This window comes from Gorilla gorilla, chromosome 21, assembly GCF_029281585.2.
Source record: "Gorilla gorilla gorilla isolate KB3781 chromosome 21, NHGRI_mGorGor1-v2.1_pri, whole genome shotgun sequence".
Classification (NCBI taxonomy): Eukaryota; Metazoa; Chordata; class Mammalia; order Primates; family Hominidae; genus Gorilla; species Gorilla gorilla.
Window position 1 is genome coordinate 44602770 of NC_073245.2, and position 13631 is coordinate 44616400.

Consider the following 13631-nt stretch of genomic DNA (forward strand, 5'->3'; position numbering starts at 1 on the left):
TGCAGTGGTGCGATCTCAGCTCATTGCAACCTCCACCTCCCAGGTTCAAGCAATTCTTCTGCCTCAGCCTCCTGAGTAGCTAGGAGTGCACTACCACGCCCAGGTAATTTTTGTATTTTTAGTAGAGACGGGGTTTCACCATGTTGGCCAGGCTCGTCTTGAACTCCTGACCTCGTGATCCGTCCGCCTTAGCCTCCCAAAGTGCTGGGATTACAGGCGTGAGCCACTGCACCTGGCCACAGATGTGCCTTAATTAGGATTTTGTTGTAGTAATGATATGAAGTATAAATTACTGGTCAGCTAATGTAAGACCTACTCTATGGAAAATAACTGAAATGTGAACATATTTGTGGAAATTAAGTGACAGTAATTATAAAGTAAGAGTACTTAAATCAGGTAGAGTTCATAATAAAGCTTAAATAGGGCCGAAATGAACAGGCTAATTATTTTTCCGCCATTTGTGATATATATGGTAATCATTTAGACCGGGGGTCTGCAAAGTTTTTCTGTAAAGGACCAGAAAATCAATGTTTTTTTGTTTTGTGGATCCTACTGTCTTTGTCTTAACCACTCAGGTCTGCCATTGTAGTAGGAAAGCAGCCATACCCAAATGAATGGGCATGGCTGTGTTCCAAAAAAAAAAAATTAATTTATTTACAAATGTTTGTTTTACTTACGAAAACAGGCTGCAGGCCAGATTTGATTTGGGGCTGTACTTTGTCGACCCCTGATTTAGACATAAGATGACTTGTCGACATTGGAGAAACTGAAAATTTGATGCTGACCCTTTCGTTCTTCCATAGTGTGTTATAAATTTTAGCAGTCAGTACAAACTTTTTCCTTTAAGTTTTGTTTTCTTGATGGACTGTATTCAAAATAAATACCTGAACAAATACCAACTATATAACATGAAGCCATAAAACTTGGTCTTTATATATAAATAAAGTTTATCTTGGGGTCAGATGTCTGTGCTGTTTTCTATATTGTTTTTATATCCAATAGTTTGGTCTTTTTCCTTTCAGTTTTGTATGCTTTTCTTGTAATCGAGCCTTGGAAGAGACAGAGCCACTGAGCCCAAAACCTAGCTTTGTGGTCGGGTGTGGTGGCTCATGCCTGTAATCCCAGCACTTTGGAAGGCTAAGGCGGGAGGATTGCTTAAACTCAGGAGTACGAGACCTTGTCTCTATTTAAAAAAAAAAAAAAAAAAAAAAAGCCTTGCATGGTGGTGTGTGTGCTTATAGTCTTAGCTACTCAGGAGGCTGAAGCAGGAGGGTAGCTTGGAGATGGAGGCTGCAGTGAGCTGTGATCACACCACTGCTCTCCAGCCTGGGCCACATAGCAAGACCCTGTCTCAAAACAAAAACCTAGCTTTGTAACCTGGGAGGGATTTAACCCTTCTTTTTGGTGGAATGTGCATCCCTGGCATTGAGTCAGTCCTTAATAAATGATAGCCTTTATGATGATCTGAGGTTTATCATTCTTAATTGCCTGTTAATGGCATTTTTCTATTAATATTATCTATTTTTTGAGATAGGGTCTTGTTCTGTCACCTGGGCTGGAGTGCAGTAGCATAGTCACAGCTCACTGCAGCCATGACCTACTAGGCTCAAGTGATCCTCCCACCTCAGCCTTCTGAGTAGCTAGGACTTCAGGCGCATACCACTATGCCTGGCTAATTTTTTGTATTTTTTGTGGAGAAGGAGTTTTGCCATGTTGCCCAGGCTGGTCTCGAGCTCCTGGGGTCAAGCGATCCACTGGCTTTGACCTCCCAAACTGCCAGGATTACAGACGTGGGCCACACTGCACCTGGCCTATTATTTTTTAATTTAATATTAATTTATATTTTTAGAAACAGGGTCTCACACTGTTGTCCACAGCTGGAGTGCAGTAGTATAATAATAGCTCACCATAGCCTTGAACTCCTGGGCTCAAGCAGTAGTCCCACCTCAGCCTCCCGAGTAGCGTACACCATCACCCCAGCTAATTTTTAAATTTTTTCCTAGAGATGAAGTCTTGCTATGTTGGTTAAACTGGTCTCAAACTCCTGGCCTCAAGTGATCTTCCCACCACAGCTTCACAAAGCACTGGGATTACAGGTGTGAGCAACCATACCTGGCCCTCTATTATCTCATATATAGCGTATTGTTACATATGCTGTAATTATATATAGTTATAATTATTTAATACATATATGTGTATTACAAATATGCCTGTTAATGGTATATTCTGTTTTTAAAAGGAAGGATAATTACTTTTTTCTATGAGTACCTTAAGGGCAGGAACTGAGTTTTATTTGTGTTTGTAGTTTGGCTCTGGGCAGAATTCTTGGCATAGTACGTGCTTTATGTGTGAACTGAATTATATTTCTTCATCTTAATTTTACAGGTGTGAGCCACTGCGCCAGGCCCCTTCATCTTAATTTTAATATATCTTTGAATAAACACCATTGTATGAACCTGCTGTAAGCTTGGGAGTGGTCTGTTAGTCTACAGCTTGTGTCTGAGACGTGCTAATTGAATATTTGCTCAGTACCTCATCTTAACTGCCTTTGGCTTTATGTTGCTTATCCTTCATAGTATCTTGTTCATTGGCCTTTTACATCCATAGGCATCACTTCTCTGATATTCGTTGTGCTCTTTTAATGGATTAATGGTTTGCTTGGTTGGTTCCTTTAGTTAGACTGTAAACTCCTTGAGAGCAAAGTCTATTTTATTAATTACCCACAGTACTAGGTACATAGTTGCCTTCAATAAATATATATTTAATGAATGAATTTAGTGAATAATGGCTACATTTTTGTACTTCGTTATTCTTTTTTTTTTTTTTTTCTGAGACAGAGTCTTGCTCTGTAACCCACGCTGGAGTGCAGTGGTGTGATCTTGGCTCACTGCAACCTCCACCTCCCAGGCTGAAGTGATTCTCCTGTCTCAGCCTCCCGAGTAGCTAGGACTACAGGCGTGCACCACCATGCCTGGCCAATTTTTGTATTTTTAGTAGAGATGGGGTTTTACTATGTTGGCCAGGCTTGTCTTGAACTCTTGACCTCGTGATCCGTCTGCCTCGGCCTCCCAAAGTGCTGGGATTACAGGTGTGAACCACCGCGCCCAGCCTTCATTATTCTTTTGACATTTGATGATAAATACTGTTTATGATTTTCTTTTTCTTTTTTTTTTTTTTGGTAGAGACAGTCTCGCTTTGTTGCCCAGGCTGGTCTTGAACTTTTGGACTCAAGCGATCCACCCACCTCAGCCTCCCAAAGTGTTGGGATTACATGCATGAGCCACCTCGTCTGTCCTTGTTCATAATTTTGATGGGCTGGGCGCAGTGGCTCACGCCTGTAATCCCAGCAATTTGGGAGGCCGAGGTGGGTGGATCACTTGAGGTCAGGAGTTCAAGACCAGCCTGGCCAACATGGCGAAACCCCGTCTCTACGAAAAATACAAAAATTAGCCGGGCGTGGGTGTGCACGCCTGTAATCCTAGCTACTCAAGAGGCTGAGGCAGGAGAATCACTTTAACCCGGGAGATGGAGGTTGCAGTGAGCCGAGATTGTGCCGTTGCACTCCAGCCTGGGCAACAAGAGTGAAGCTCCATCTCAAAAACAGTTTTGATGAAACTGTCCCTAGATTTGCATCTGGCATCTAGCTCATATCTCAGAGCCAGAATGAAGGATGCTTCCCTCTGGGTTTGGTAAATTTTAGCTTGGTTAATTATGTGTGTGCCTTAATTTTTTTGACCTATTATAAAAGCAATATACGTAAATGCAACAGAGAAAATGAAAGTAATCCATAAAATTCTACCTGTGGCCAGCTGCGATGGCTCATGCCTGTAATCCCAGCACTTTGGGAGGTTGAGGCGGGTGGATCACTTGAGGTCAGGAGTTCGAGACCAGCCTGGCCAACATGGTGAAACCCTGTCTCTACTGAAAATGCGAAAATTAGCTGGGCATGGTGGTGGGTGCCTGTAATTCCAGGTACTTGGGGAGGCTGAGGCTGGAGAATTGCTTGAACCCGGGAGGCAGAGGTTGCAGTGAGCCAAGATCGCACCACTGCACTCTAGCCTGGGTGACAGAGACTCTTAAGAAAAAGAAAAAAAAATTCAGATACCTGTAACCTAAATAATTAATATTTGAAAAAAATTCATCATTGCTTCTTTGATTCAGTTAATATATTTTGAACCACTTGCCATGGTGTTATATATAGACATGTCTTATATATGTGTATATATATGTGTGTATTTATTTATTTTTTGAGACAGAGTCTCGCTTTGTCATCCAGGCTGGAGTTCAGTGGTACAATCATGGCTCACTGCACCCTTGACTTCCTGGGCTCAAGCAATCCTTCCAGCTTCCCTAGTAGCTGGGACTACAGGCGCATGCCACCACACCCAGCTAATTTTTGTAGTTTTTGTTGAGGTGGGAATTCACTAGTCTTGAATTCCTGAGCTCAAGCAATCCTCCCATCTTGGCTTCCCAAAGTGCTGGGATTATAGGCATGAGCCACTGTGCTCACCCAGTTTTTTATTTTTAGATACAGGGTCTCGCTCTGTGGCCTAAAGCTAGATGGTGCAGTGGCACCATCATAGCTCACTACAACCTTGAGCTCCTGGGCTCAAGGAATCTTCCTGTCAGCCTCCCCAGTAGCTGGGACCACAGGCATGCACCACTGCACCTAATTAAAAAAATTTTTTTTTATAGAGATGGAGGCGGTCTCATTTTGTTCCTCAGGCTAGTCTCAAACTCCTGGCCTCAAGCAATCCTCTGCTTCAGCCTCCCGAAGTGCTGGGATTACAGGTGTGAGCCACGGTGCCCGGCCCCTTATTCTTTTTGAAGGCTGTTTTAAGAATTCCAGATTTCCAGCCATGAATGTGTGATTACTAACTAGTCTCTTGTTATATGCCTCATCAACACCACACTTCTCCCAGAAGTTGTGCAGGCGTTTAGTTTATTGTTACTCAGGAATGGATGAGAAAGGATATCAAAGATCTGAACCAGCTGATTACCATCTTGGTCACTTGAGAACTCAGGTCTGTCCGATAAACACCCTAATCCAAGGTGGTGTTAAATACATATATATATATTTTTTACTTTACGTTTATTTATTTTGAAAAATTTCAAACCTATAGAAAAATTGAAGCAGTACCATAGTGTCTTAGTCCATTTTCCATTACTTAGAATATCCAAAAGTGAGTAATTTATAAAGAAAAGTAATTTATTTCTTACAGTTATGGAGGCCAAGGTCGAGGGGACATATCTGGTCAGTGTTTTGCCATGTTGGTCAGGCTGGTCTCGAACTCCTGACCTCAAGGCCTGCCTTGGCCTCCCAAAGTGCTGGGATTACGGGCATGAGCCACCGTGCCCAGCCACCTCTGAGCACTTTAGATAGTATGTCTTAAGAACAAAGACATAGCCCGGCGCAGTGGCTCACGCCTGTAATCCCAGCACTTTGGGAGGCTGAGTCGGGCGGATCACCTTAGGTCAGGAGTTCGCGGCAAAACCCCGTTACTACTAAAAATACAAAAAATTAGCTGGGCATGGTGGCGTGCACCTGTAATCCCAGCTACTCGGGAGGCTGAGGCTGGAGAATCACTTGAACCCAGGAGGCAGAGGCTGCAGTGAGCCGAGATGGCACCACTGCACTGTAGCCTGGGTGACAGAGCAAGACTTGGTCTCAAAAAAAAAAAAAAAAGAAAAAAAGAACAAAGATATTTTCCTATATAACCACAATGCCGCTATCACACTCAAGAAACTTAACATTGATATGGTTGTATATAATACATAGTCCATATTCAAATTTTTCTCTCATTTCAAAATTATTCTTTGTGGCCTAAAATCCTGTATCCAATCATGATATTTTTGAACAATCCAGACTAGTTGTTGTATAGAAGTAAGTAGTTGTTTTTTTTTTGTTTGTTTGTTTTTTTTGAGACAGGGCCTGGCTCCGTTGCCCAGGCTGGAGTGCAGTGGCATGATCACGGCTTACTGCAACCTCTGCCTCCTGTGCTCAAGCAGTCTTGTGCCTCAGCTTCCTAAATAACTGGAATTAGAGGTGCGTGACACCACGCCTAGCTAATTTTTGTATTTTTAGTAGAGATGGGGTTTTGTCATGTTGCCCAGGCTGGTCTTGAACTCCTGGACTCAAAGCAATCCTCCCACCTCAGCCTCCCAAAGTGCTGGGATTATAGGTGTGAGCCACCAGGCCTGGCAATTAAGTACATTTTTTAAGGACTAATAAAAATGTAGAAATCTTGGTTATTTCCGGAATCCCTTATGTTTTACTGCCAGTACTAATGTAGTAATGCCAGACAGTAGTCATGTCTACTGTTCCAGGATGTCCAAAGGATTCTGCAGCAAAGGATGAAAGTGGTGGGAAGTTTTGCATAGTGGTCGACCAAGGGCTAGTTTGGTGAGTGTCTTGCCTATGATAATGGACAGGAAGACACCAGTTATTTTATTTTATTTTATTTTATTTTTATTTTGTGTTGTGTTGTGTTATCTTTGAGACGGAGTCTCACTGTATCACCCAGGCTGGAGTGCAGTGGTGCAATCTCGGCTCACTGTAACCTCTGCCTCCCGGGTTGAAGTGATCCTCCTGCCTCAGCCTCTTGAGTAGCTGGGATTATATGCGTGAGCCACCACACCCGACTAATTTTTTGTATTTTTAGCAGAGACGGGGTTTTACCATGTTGGCCAGGCTGGTCTTGAACTCCTTACCTCAGGTGATCCACCCACCGCAGCCCCCCAAAGTGTTGGGATTACAGGCGTGAGCCAGTAATCCCAGCTGACACCAGTTATTTAACTCACATTTCTCTGTTTTCCTTTTAAAGGTAGTAGTGACACCTTTGAAATCTTTTGGCATTTTCTTTGCCTGTTCTCCCTTATGTGTTAAGGATAAGCTTATGTGCAGAATGACTTGTTAAGTTTTTTCTCCTCCGTACTTGGAAATCTCATCTGGTGGGACATTAGGGTCAGAATTTTGTATATTATATATTATATATCTATCATGATATATATAATGTATTTTATATATTATATAATATATAAATATATCTATCATGATATATATAATGTATTTTATATATTATATAATATATAAATATATATATCATGATATATAATATATAATTATATATTATATATTTTATATATATAAAATAAAAATAAAAAATTGCAATTATTTTCAAATAGTAAAACCACGTAGATAAAATATAATTCTGGCCAGGCACGTGGCTCACGCCTGTAATCCCAGCACTTTGGGAGGCTAAGGTAGGTGGATCACCTGAGGTCAGGTGATATACAACAGATATAATATGTCTATTATATATAATGTTATATAGATATCTATATTATATATAATAGATATTATTATATTAATATATCTATTATATATAATATAGATATCTATAATATATCTATGTATATTATATCACCTGACGTCAGGTGATCCGCCCACCTTAGCCTCTCAAAGTGCTGGGATTACAGGCGTGAGCCACGTGCCTGGCCAGAATTATATTTTATCTATGTGGTTTTACTATTTGAAAATAATTGCAATTTTTTATTTTATTTTTTGGTTCTGGAAATATTCGTGTGGACTTACCTATGATTGTCAGGTTTACTGATTTGCTGGAGATTTTTTGGGCATGACAAAGGGTTTCTTCTTTGATAAAAGTTTTTCTGGGTAATGTGATGGTACAGGTTGAGTATCCTTTATCTGAAATGCTTGAGACATGAAGTGTTTTGGATTTGAGAATTTTTAGCATCTTGGAATATTTACCACATACGTAGTAAGGTACCTTGAGGATGGGGCCCAAGTCTAAACACAGAATTCATTTGTGTGTCATGTTTATCTTACATGCATGAAACAAAGTTGTTTGTTTTCTTTTTTTTTGAGACGGAGTCTCACTCTGTCGCCCAGGCTGGAGTGCAATGGCATGGTCTTGGCTCACTGCAACCTCCGCCTCCCAGGTCCAAGCAATTCTCTTACCTCAGCCTCCTGAGTAGCTGGGATTACAGACATGAGGCACCATGCCCGGCAAATTTTTGTATTTTTAGTAGAGATGGGGTTTCACCATGTTGGCCAGGCTGGTCTCAAACCCCTGACCTGAAGTGATCTGCCTGCCTCAGCCTCCCAAAGTCCTGGGATTACAGGTGTGAACCACCGCACCTGGCCCCAAAATAAAGTTTTGACTCTGTGTGTGTGTGTGTGTTTTGGAGACAGAGTCTCACTCTGTCGCCCAGGCTGGAGTGCAGTGGCATGATCACAGCTCACTGCAACCTTAGCTTCCTGGGCTCAAACGATCCTCCCACTTTAGCCTCCCAAGTAGTTGGGACTACAGGTGCGTGCCACTGTGGCTGAGTAATTTTTGTGTGTGTGTGTGTGTTTTTTTTTTTTTTTTTTTAATAGAGATGGGGCTTTGCCATGTTGCCCAGCCTGGTCTTGACCTCCTGGGCTCAAGCCATCTGCCCACCTTGACCTCCCAAAGTGCTAGGATTATAGGCGTGAACCACCATACCCAGCCTTTGACTGTGTTTTGATGGCAACCCATCACGTGAGGTCAGGTGTAGAAATTTCCATTTTTGGCGTCAGGTTGGCACTCCAAAGGTTTCAGATTGTGGAGCTCCTTGGAGTTTTGGATTAGGGATGCTCAGCCTGTACATTTGACAGTTTATATACAGATGCTTGCATCAGTGCTTGGAGCTAGTCCTCAGTGGTGGGATAGGTGAAAATTATCTCTACTTTGAGTTCTTGATTTGAATTCTTTTTTCTTAAGCTTTTCCTAAAGTCATCTGTCAGTGTTGATTATTGCCCGGTTAGAGGTAGGATTTGTATTGTTTTTTTACACTTGGGATTTCCTGTTGTCATAAGATCACTGTGAACTCCCTTGTAGTGTTGTACATTCTTAGGACTTTCATGCTGAAATACTATGCTTTTATAAAATGGTTGTTGTGTCTTTGCTGAGTTTCAATAGGGTCCAGGCCGGGCATGGTGGCTCATGCTTACCCTGTCTCAAAAAAAAAAAACAACAAAAAACCCTCAACTAAATATAGTTAAATAGGCCAGGCTCGGTGGCTCATGCCTGTAATCCCAGCACTTTGGGAGGTGGAGGCGGGCGGATCACTTGAGGTCAGGAGTTCGAGACCAGCCTGGCTAACACGGCGAAGCCCTGTCTCTATTAAAAATAAAAAAAAAAAAAACTAGCCAGGTGTGGTGATGAACGCCTGTAGTCCCAGCTACTCGGGAGGCTGAGGCAGGAGAATCACTTGAACCCAGAGACAGAGTGAGACTCTGTCTCTCTCTCACACACACACACACACACACACACACACACACATACACACACACACAAATAAATAAATTGGGTTCATAAATGGTGATTCCAGCACTCACTGTCAGGTATAGCTTCAGTCTTTTTTTTTTTTTTTTTTGTGAGACAGAGTCTCCGTCTATCACCCAGGCTGGAGAGCAGTGGTGTAGTCTCAGCTCATTGCAACCTCCACCTTCTAGGTTCAAGCAGTTCTCCTGCCTTAGCCTCCCAGGTAGCTGGGATTACAGGTGCAGACCACCACGCCCAACTAATTTATTTATGTATTATTATTATTATTATTTTTTAGTAGAGATGGAGTTTTGCCATGTTGGTCAGGCTGACTTTGAACTCCTGACCTCATGTGATCCACCTGCCTTGGCCTCCCAAAGTGCTGGGATTACAGGTGTGAGCCACTGTGTCCAGCCAACATTATTCACTTTTGTTGTTACATAAGATGTCACGGCCAGGCATGGTGGGTCACACCTGTAATCCCAGCACTTTGGGAGGCCGAGGCGTGTGGATCACTTGAGGTCAGGAGTTTGAGACCAGCCTGGCCAACCTGGTGAAACCCCGTCTCTACTAAAAATATGAAAATTAGCTGGGATTATAGGCGGGCGCCTGTAATCCCAGCTACTAGGGAGGCTGAGGCAGGAGAATCACTTGAACCTGGGAGGCAGAGGTTGCAGTGAGCCGAGATCGTGCCATTGCACTCCAGCCTGGGCGACAGAGCAAGACTGCGTCTCAAAAAAAGAAAAAAATAAAAAGATGTCACTTATGGCTATTTGTACTTTATTATACTTCATGTGATGATATATGGTTCAGCATCAGGGTCTTTTTTCAGTTAAGTTCAGTTGAACCCTTTTCTTGTTTAGAATATTTTTTAAAAGTATAAAAAAACTTAATAAAAGAAATGGATGGCTGGGCATGGTGGCTCACCCCTGTAATCCCAGCACTTTGGGAGGCTGAGGCGGGCAGATCACCTGAGGTCAGGAGTTCAAGACCAGCCTGGCCAACACAGTGAAACTCCATCTCTTCTAAAAATACAAAAATTAGCTGGGCGTGGTGGCAGTTGCCTGTAATCCCAGCCACTTGGGAGGCTGAGGCAGGAGAATCCCTTGAACCCAGGAGGCGGAGATTGCAATGAGCCTATTGCGCAACTGCACTGTAGCCTGGGCGACGAGAAGGAGACTCCGTCCCTCCCATAAAAAAAAGAAATAGATAACTACATTTAAAGTATCTTCCATTTAAATCCATAGTTTACAAATAAAGGAAAAAGCAGTGGAGGAAGAGAGTGAGATAATTACTGCATTTTTACAATGTTAAATAATTACAATTAAAATTTTTGCGTACAATTCCACATTTAATAGCAATTTGCAAATGCCTTATTGCCGGGTGTGGTGTCTTACGCCTGTAATCCCAGTACTTTGAGAGCCTAAGGTGGGAGAATTGCTTGAGCCCTGGAATTCGAGACCAGTCTGGGCAACATAGTGAAACGTTGTCTCTACAAGAAATAAACAAAATTAGCCAGGTGTGGTAGCCTGCATCTGTAGTTGGAGGTACTGGGGAAGCTGACGTGAGAGGATTGCTTGAGCCCAGGAGGTTGAGGCTGCAGCTGACATCAAGCCACTAGACTCTATCCTGGGCGACTAATTGAGACCCTGTCTCAACGAACAAAGAAACAAAAAAAACCCAAATGATTTACTTACCATTAAATACCAAGAAAAGAATGACTGGAGTAAGCTTAGATTTAGATACAATAAAATCATGGAGCTTATCATTTGAAAGGCATTTTTGACTTTTCATAGGTGTGTAGCAAGCAAAGTGGTCCTTTTGAAAAATGCAAGTCACATCATGTCACTTTTCTGCTTGGCCTTTGCCTACTTCTCGAATGGTTCTCCTAGCACATTCTAACTGGTCATTATTCATTGTGTTTCAGCCATTCTGGCCTTCAACCTATTTCTCAAACACCCCAATCTTGGGTATACTTTAGGGCCCTTGCATTTGCTAGCTCGTTTACCTGGAAAATTCTGCGGTAACTTCTTGCACATAATAGGTGCTAATAAATATTGGCTGCATGCAACCAAAAAAGCTGGCTTCGGTAGTAGAAGTAGTAGAAGAGAACATTACCAAAGTCCTTTTTTTTGAGACAAGATTTCCCTCTGTTATCTAGGCTGAGTGCAGTGGTGCCATCACGGCTCACTGCAGCCTTGACTTCTTGGACTCAAATGATCCTCCCACCTCAGCCTCCTGAGAAGCTGGGACCACAGGTGTGTGTCACCATGCCTGGCCAATTTTTTTATTTGTAGAGATGAGGTCTTACTGTGTTGCCCAGAATGGTGTCAAACTCCTGGGCTCAAGTGATCCACCTGCCTCAGCCTCCCAAAATGCTGAGATTATAGGTGTGAGCCACTGGTCCAGCCTCTTACCAAAATCTTTTTTTTTTTTTTTTTGAGACGGAGTCTCGCTGTGTCGCCCAGGCTGGAGTGCAGTGACGGGATCTCGGCTCACTGCAAGCTCCGCCTCCCGGGTTCATGCCATTCTCCTGCCTCAGCCTCCCGAGTAGCTGGGACTACAGGCGCCCGCTACCACGCCCAGCTAATTTTTTATATTTTTAGTAGAGACGGGGTTGCACCATGTTGGCCAGGATGGTCTCGATCTTTTGACCTCATGATCCACCCACCTCGGCCTCCCAAAGTGCTGGGATTACAGGCATGAGCCACCGCGCCTGGCCGCCTCTTATCAAAATCTTAAACTTGTTAATTCTTGTATCTCACCTTGCTTTTATATCAGTTTTTGTTATAGAATGTGCTTTCTTTTTAGGTTATTTTTCTTCTGCTCAGCAAGTTAACTTTGAAGAATCTTTTTTTTCTTGCCTTTTTTTTTTTTTTTTTTTTGAGACAGAATTTTGGTTTTGTTGCCCAGGCTGGAGTGCAATGGCGCGATCTCAGCTAATGGCAACCTCCACTTCCCGGGTTCAAGCGATTCTCCTGCCCCAGCCTCCCGAGTAGCTGGGATTACAGGCATGCGCCACCAGGCCTGGTTATTTTTATTTTTTATTTTTTATTTTTATTTTTTACTAGAGACAGGGTTTTTCCATGTTGGTCAGGCTGGTCTTGAATTCTCGTCCTCAGGTGATCCGCCTGCCTTGGCCTCCTGAAGTCCTGGGATTACAGGCGTGAGCCAGCGTGCCCGGCCTCCTGCCCTCTTTAGAGCGGTTCTACGTAAATCTGTGGAATAATCTGCTGACATTAGAAATAAACCTTTCTCAGGGTGTGGCCATAATCTGGTTCGCTTTAATTGCTGAAGGAAAAAACTGAACCCTTAGGAACAGTTTAAACATTCTAGGTGGTTTTTAGATATATTATTTCTGTTAGAGTTTTGAACTTTGATCATCTTGTTAGAAAAAAGAGGCCAGGCACTGTGCCTCATACCTGTAATCCCAGCATTTTGGAGGCTGAGTCGTCAGGAAGTCACTTGAGCCCAGGAGTTTGGTACCAGCCTGGGCAACATATGGAGACCTCGTCTCTCCAAAAAAAAAAAGAAAAAAAAAACAAAAAACTGTTAGCCAGGCGTGGTGGCGCATGCCTGTGGTCCCAGCTACTCAGGAGGCTGAGATGGAAGGATTGCTTGAGCCTGGGAAGTTGCGGCTGCAGTGAGCTGTGATTGTGCCACTGCACTCCAGCCTGGGCAACAGAGTAAGACCCTGTCTCAAAAAAAATTAATTTTTGCATTCATTTAAAAATGAATGGTAGCAACATTTTAGATAATAACTTAGGTAGTCTGTGTGAATCTCATCAAATATATGTGATTGTTAATGCTTAGAATCCTAGAATTTTAGTGAGGGAGGAGCTCTCAAGTTATCTAATTTACTGTCATTTTACAGATAAAAACTAAACTTCTGATAGATGAAAGGATTTATACCATACATCTATATGATAATTGCATATGGCTGAGTTGAGGTTAGAACCCAGGACCCAATCTTTGATTTGATTTCTTTTCATTATGCCAATTTAGAATAAAATTTTTTCTCTTGGTTTTCTGACCTTTGGCCACTTCATCTTTTGAAGGATCTTGTAAGTTCCTTGATATTTCTCAAAATGTCAGTTTTATTCTCTTCAATGAAAGTTCTTGTTAAGTGAAAGTAGCCTTTCATATCCTTAAATGTGAACCTGTTCCTTAGGCTGGAGTTTTTGTACTCTCCATTATATTGGCATTTATAGTTGTTGGTTTTCTTTTCTTTTTTTTTTTCTTTTGAGACGGAGTCTGTCTCTGTTGCCCAGGCTAGAGTGCAGTGGCGCGATCTCGGCTCACTGCAAGCTCTGCCTCCTG

The 13631-nt window shown here is 42.5% G+C and overlaps 1 protein-coding gene and 1 long non-coding RNA gene across 12 annotated transcripts in view; one reads left to right on the top strand and one right to left on the bottom strand.

Annotated features, from left to right (window-relative positions):
• Nucleotides 1-13631, top strand: part of ASXL1 (ASXL transcriptional regulator 1) — an 80897-nt gene that overhangs the window by 11670 nt on the left and 55596 nt on the right. Inside the window, exon 4 of one of the 11 annotated variants that reach the window (XM_055373302.2) lies at nt 2386-3282. The exons of 9 other annotated variants lie outside the window; for them this stretch is intronic. In XM_055373302.2, coding sequence (XP_055229277.1) covers nt 2386-2391 — 6 coding nt within the window. In that variant the 3' untranslated portion in view covers nt 2392-3282. Of the gene's footprint in view, nt 1-2003; nt 2097-2385; nt 3283-13631 lie in introns of those variants that run through there. One more of the 11 variants, XM_055373300.2, reaches the window with a different exon arrangement.
• Nucleotides 1-13631, bottom strand: part of LOC109024366 (uncharacterized) — a 29590-nt gene that overhangs the window by 6449 nt on the left and 9510 nt on the right. The gene's annotated exons all lie outside the window — the stretch shown is intronic.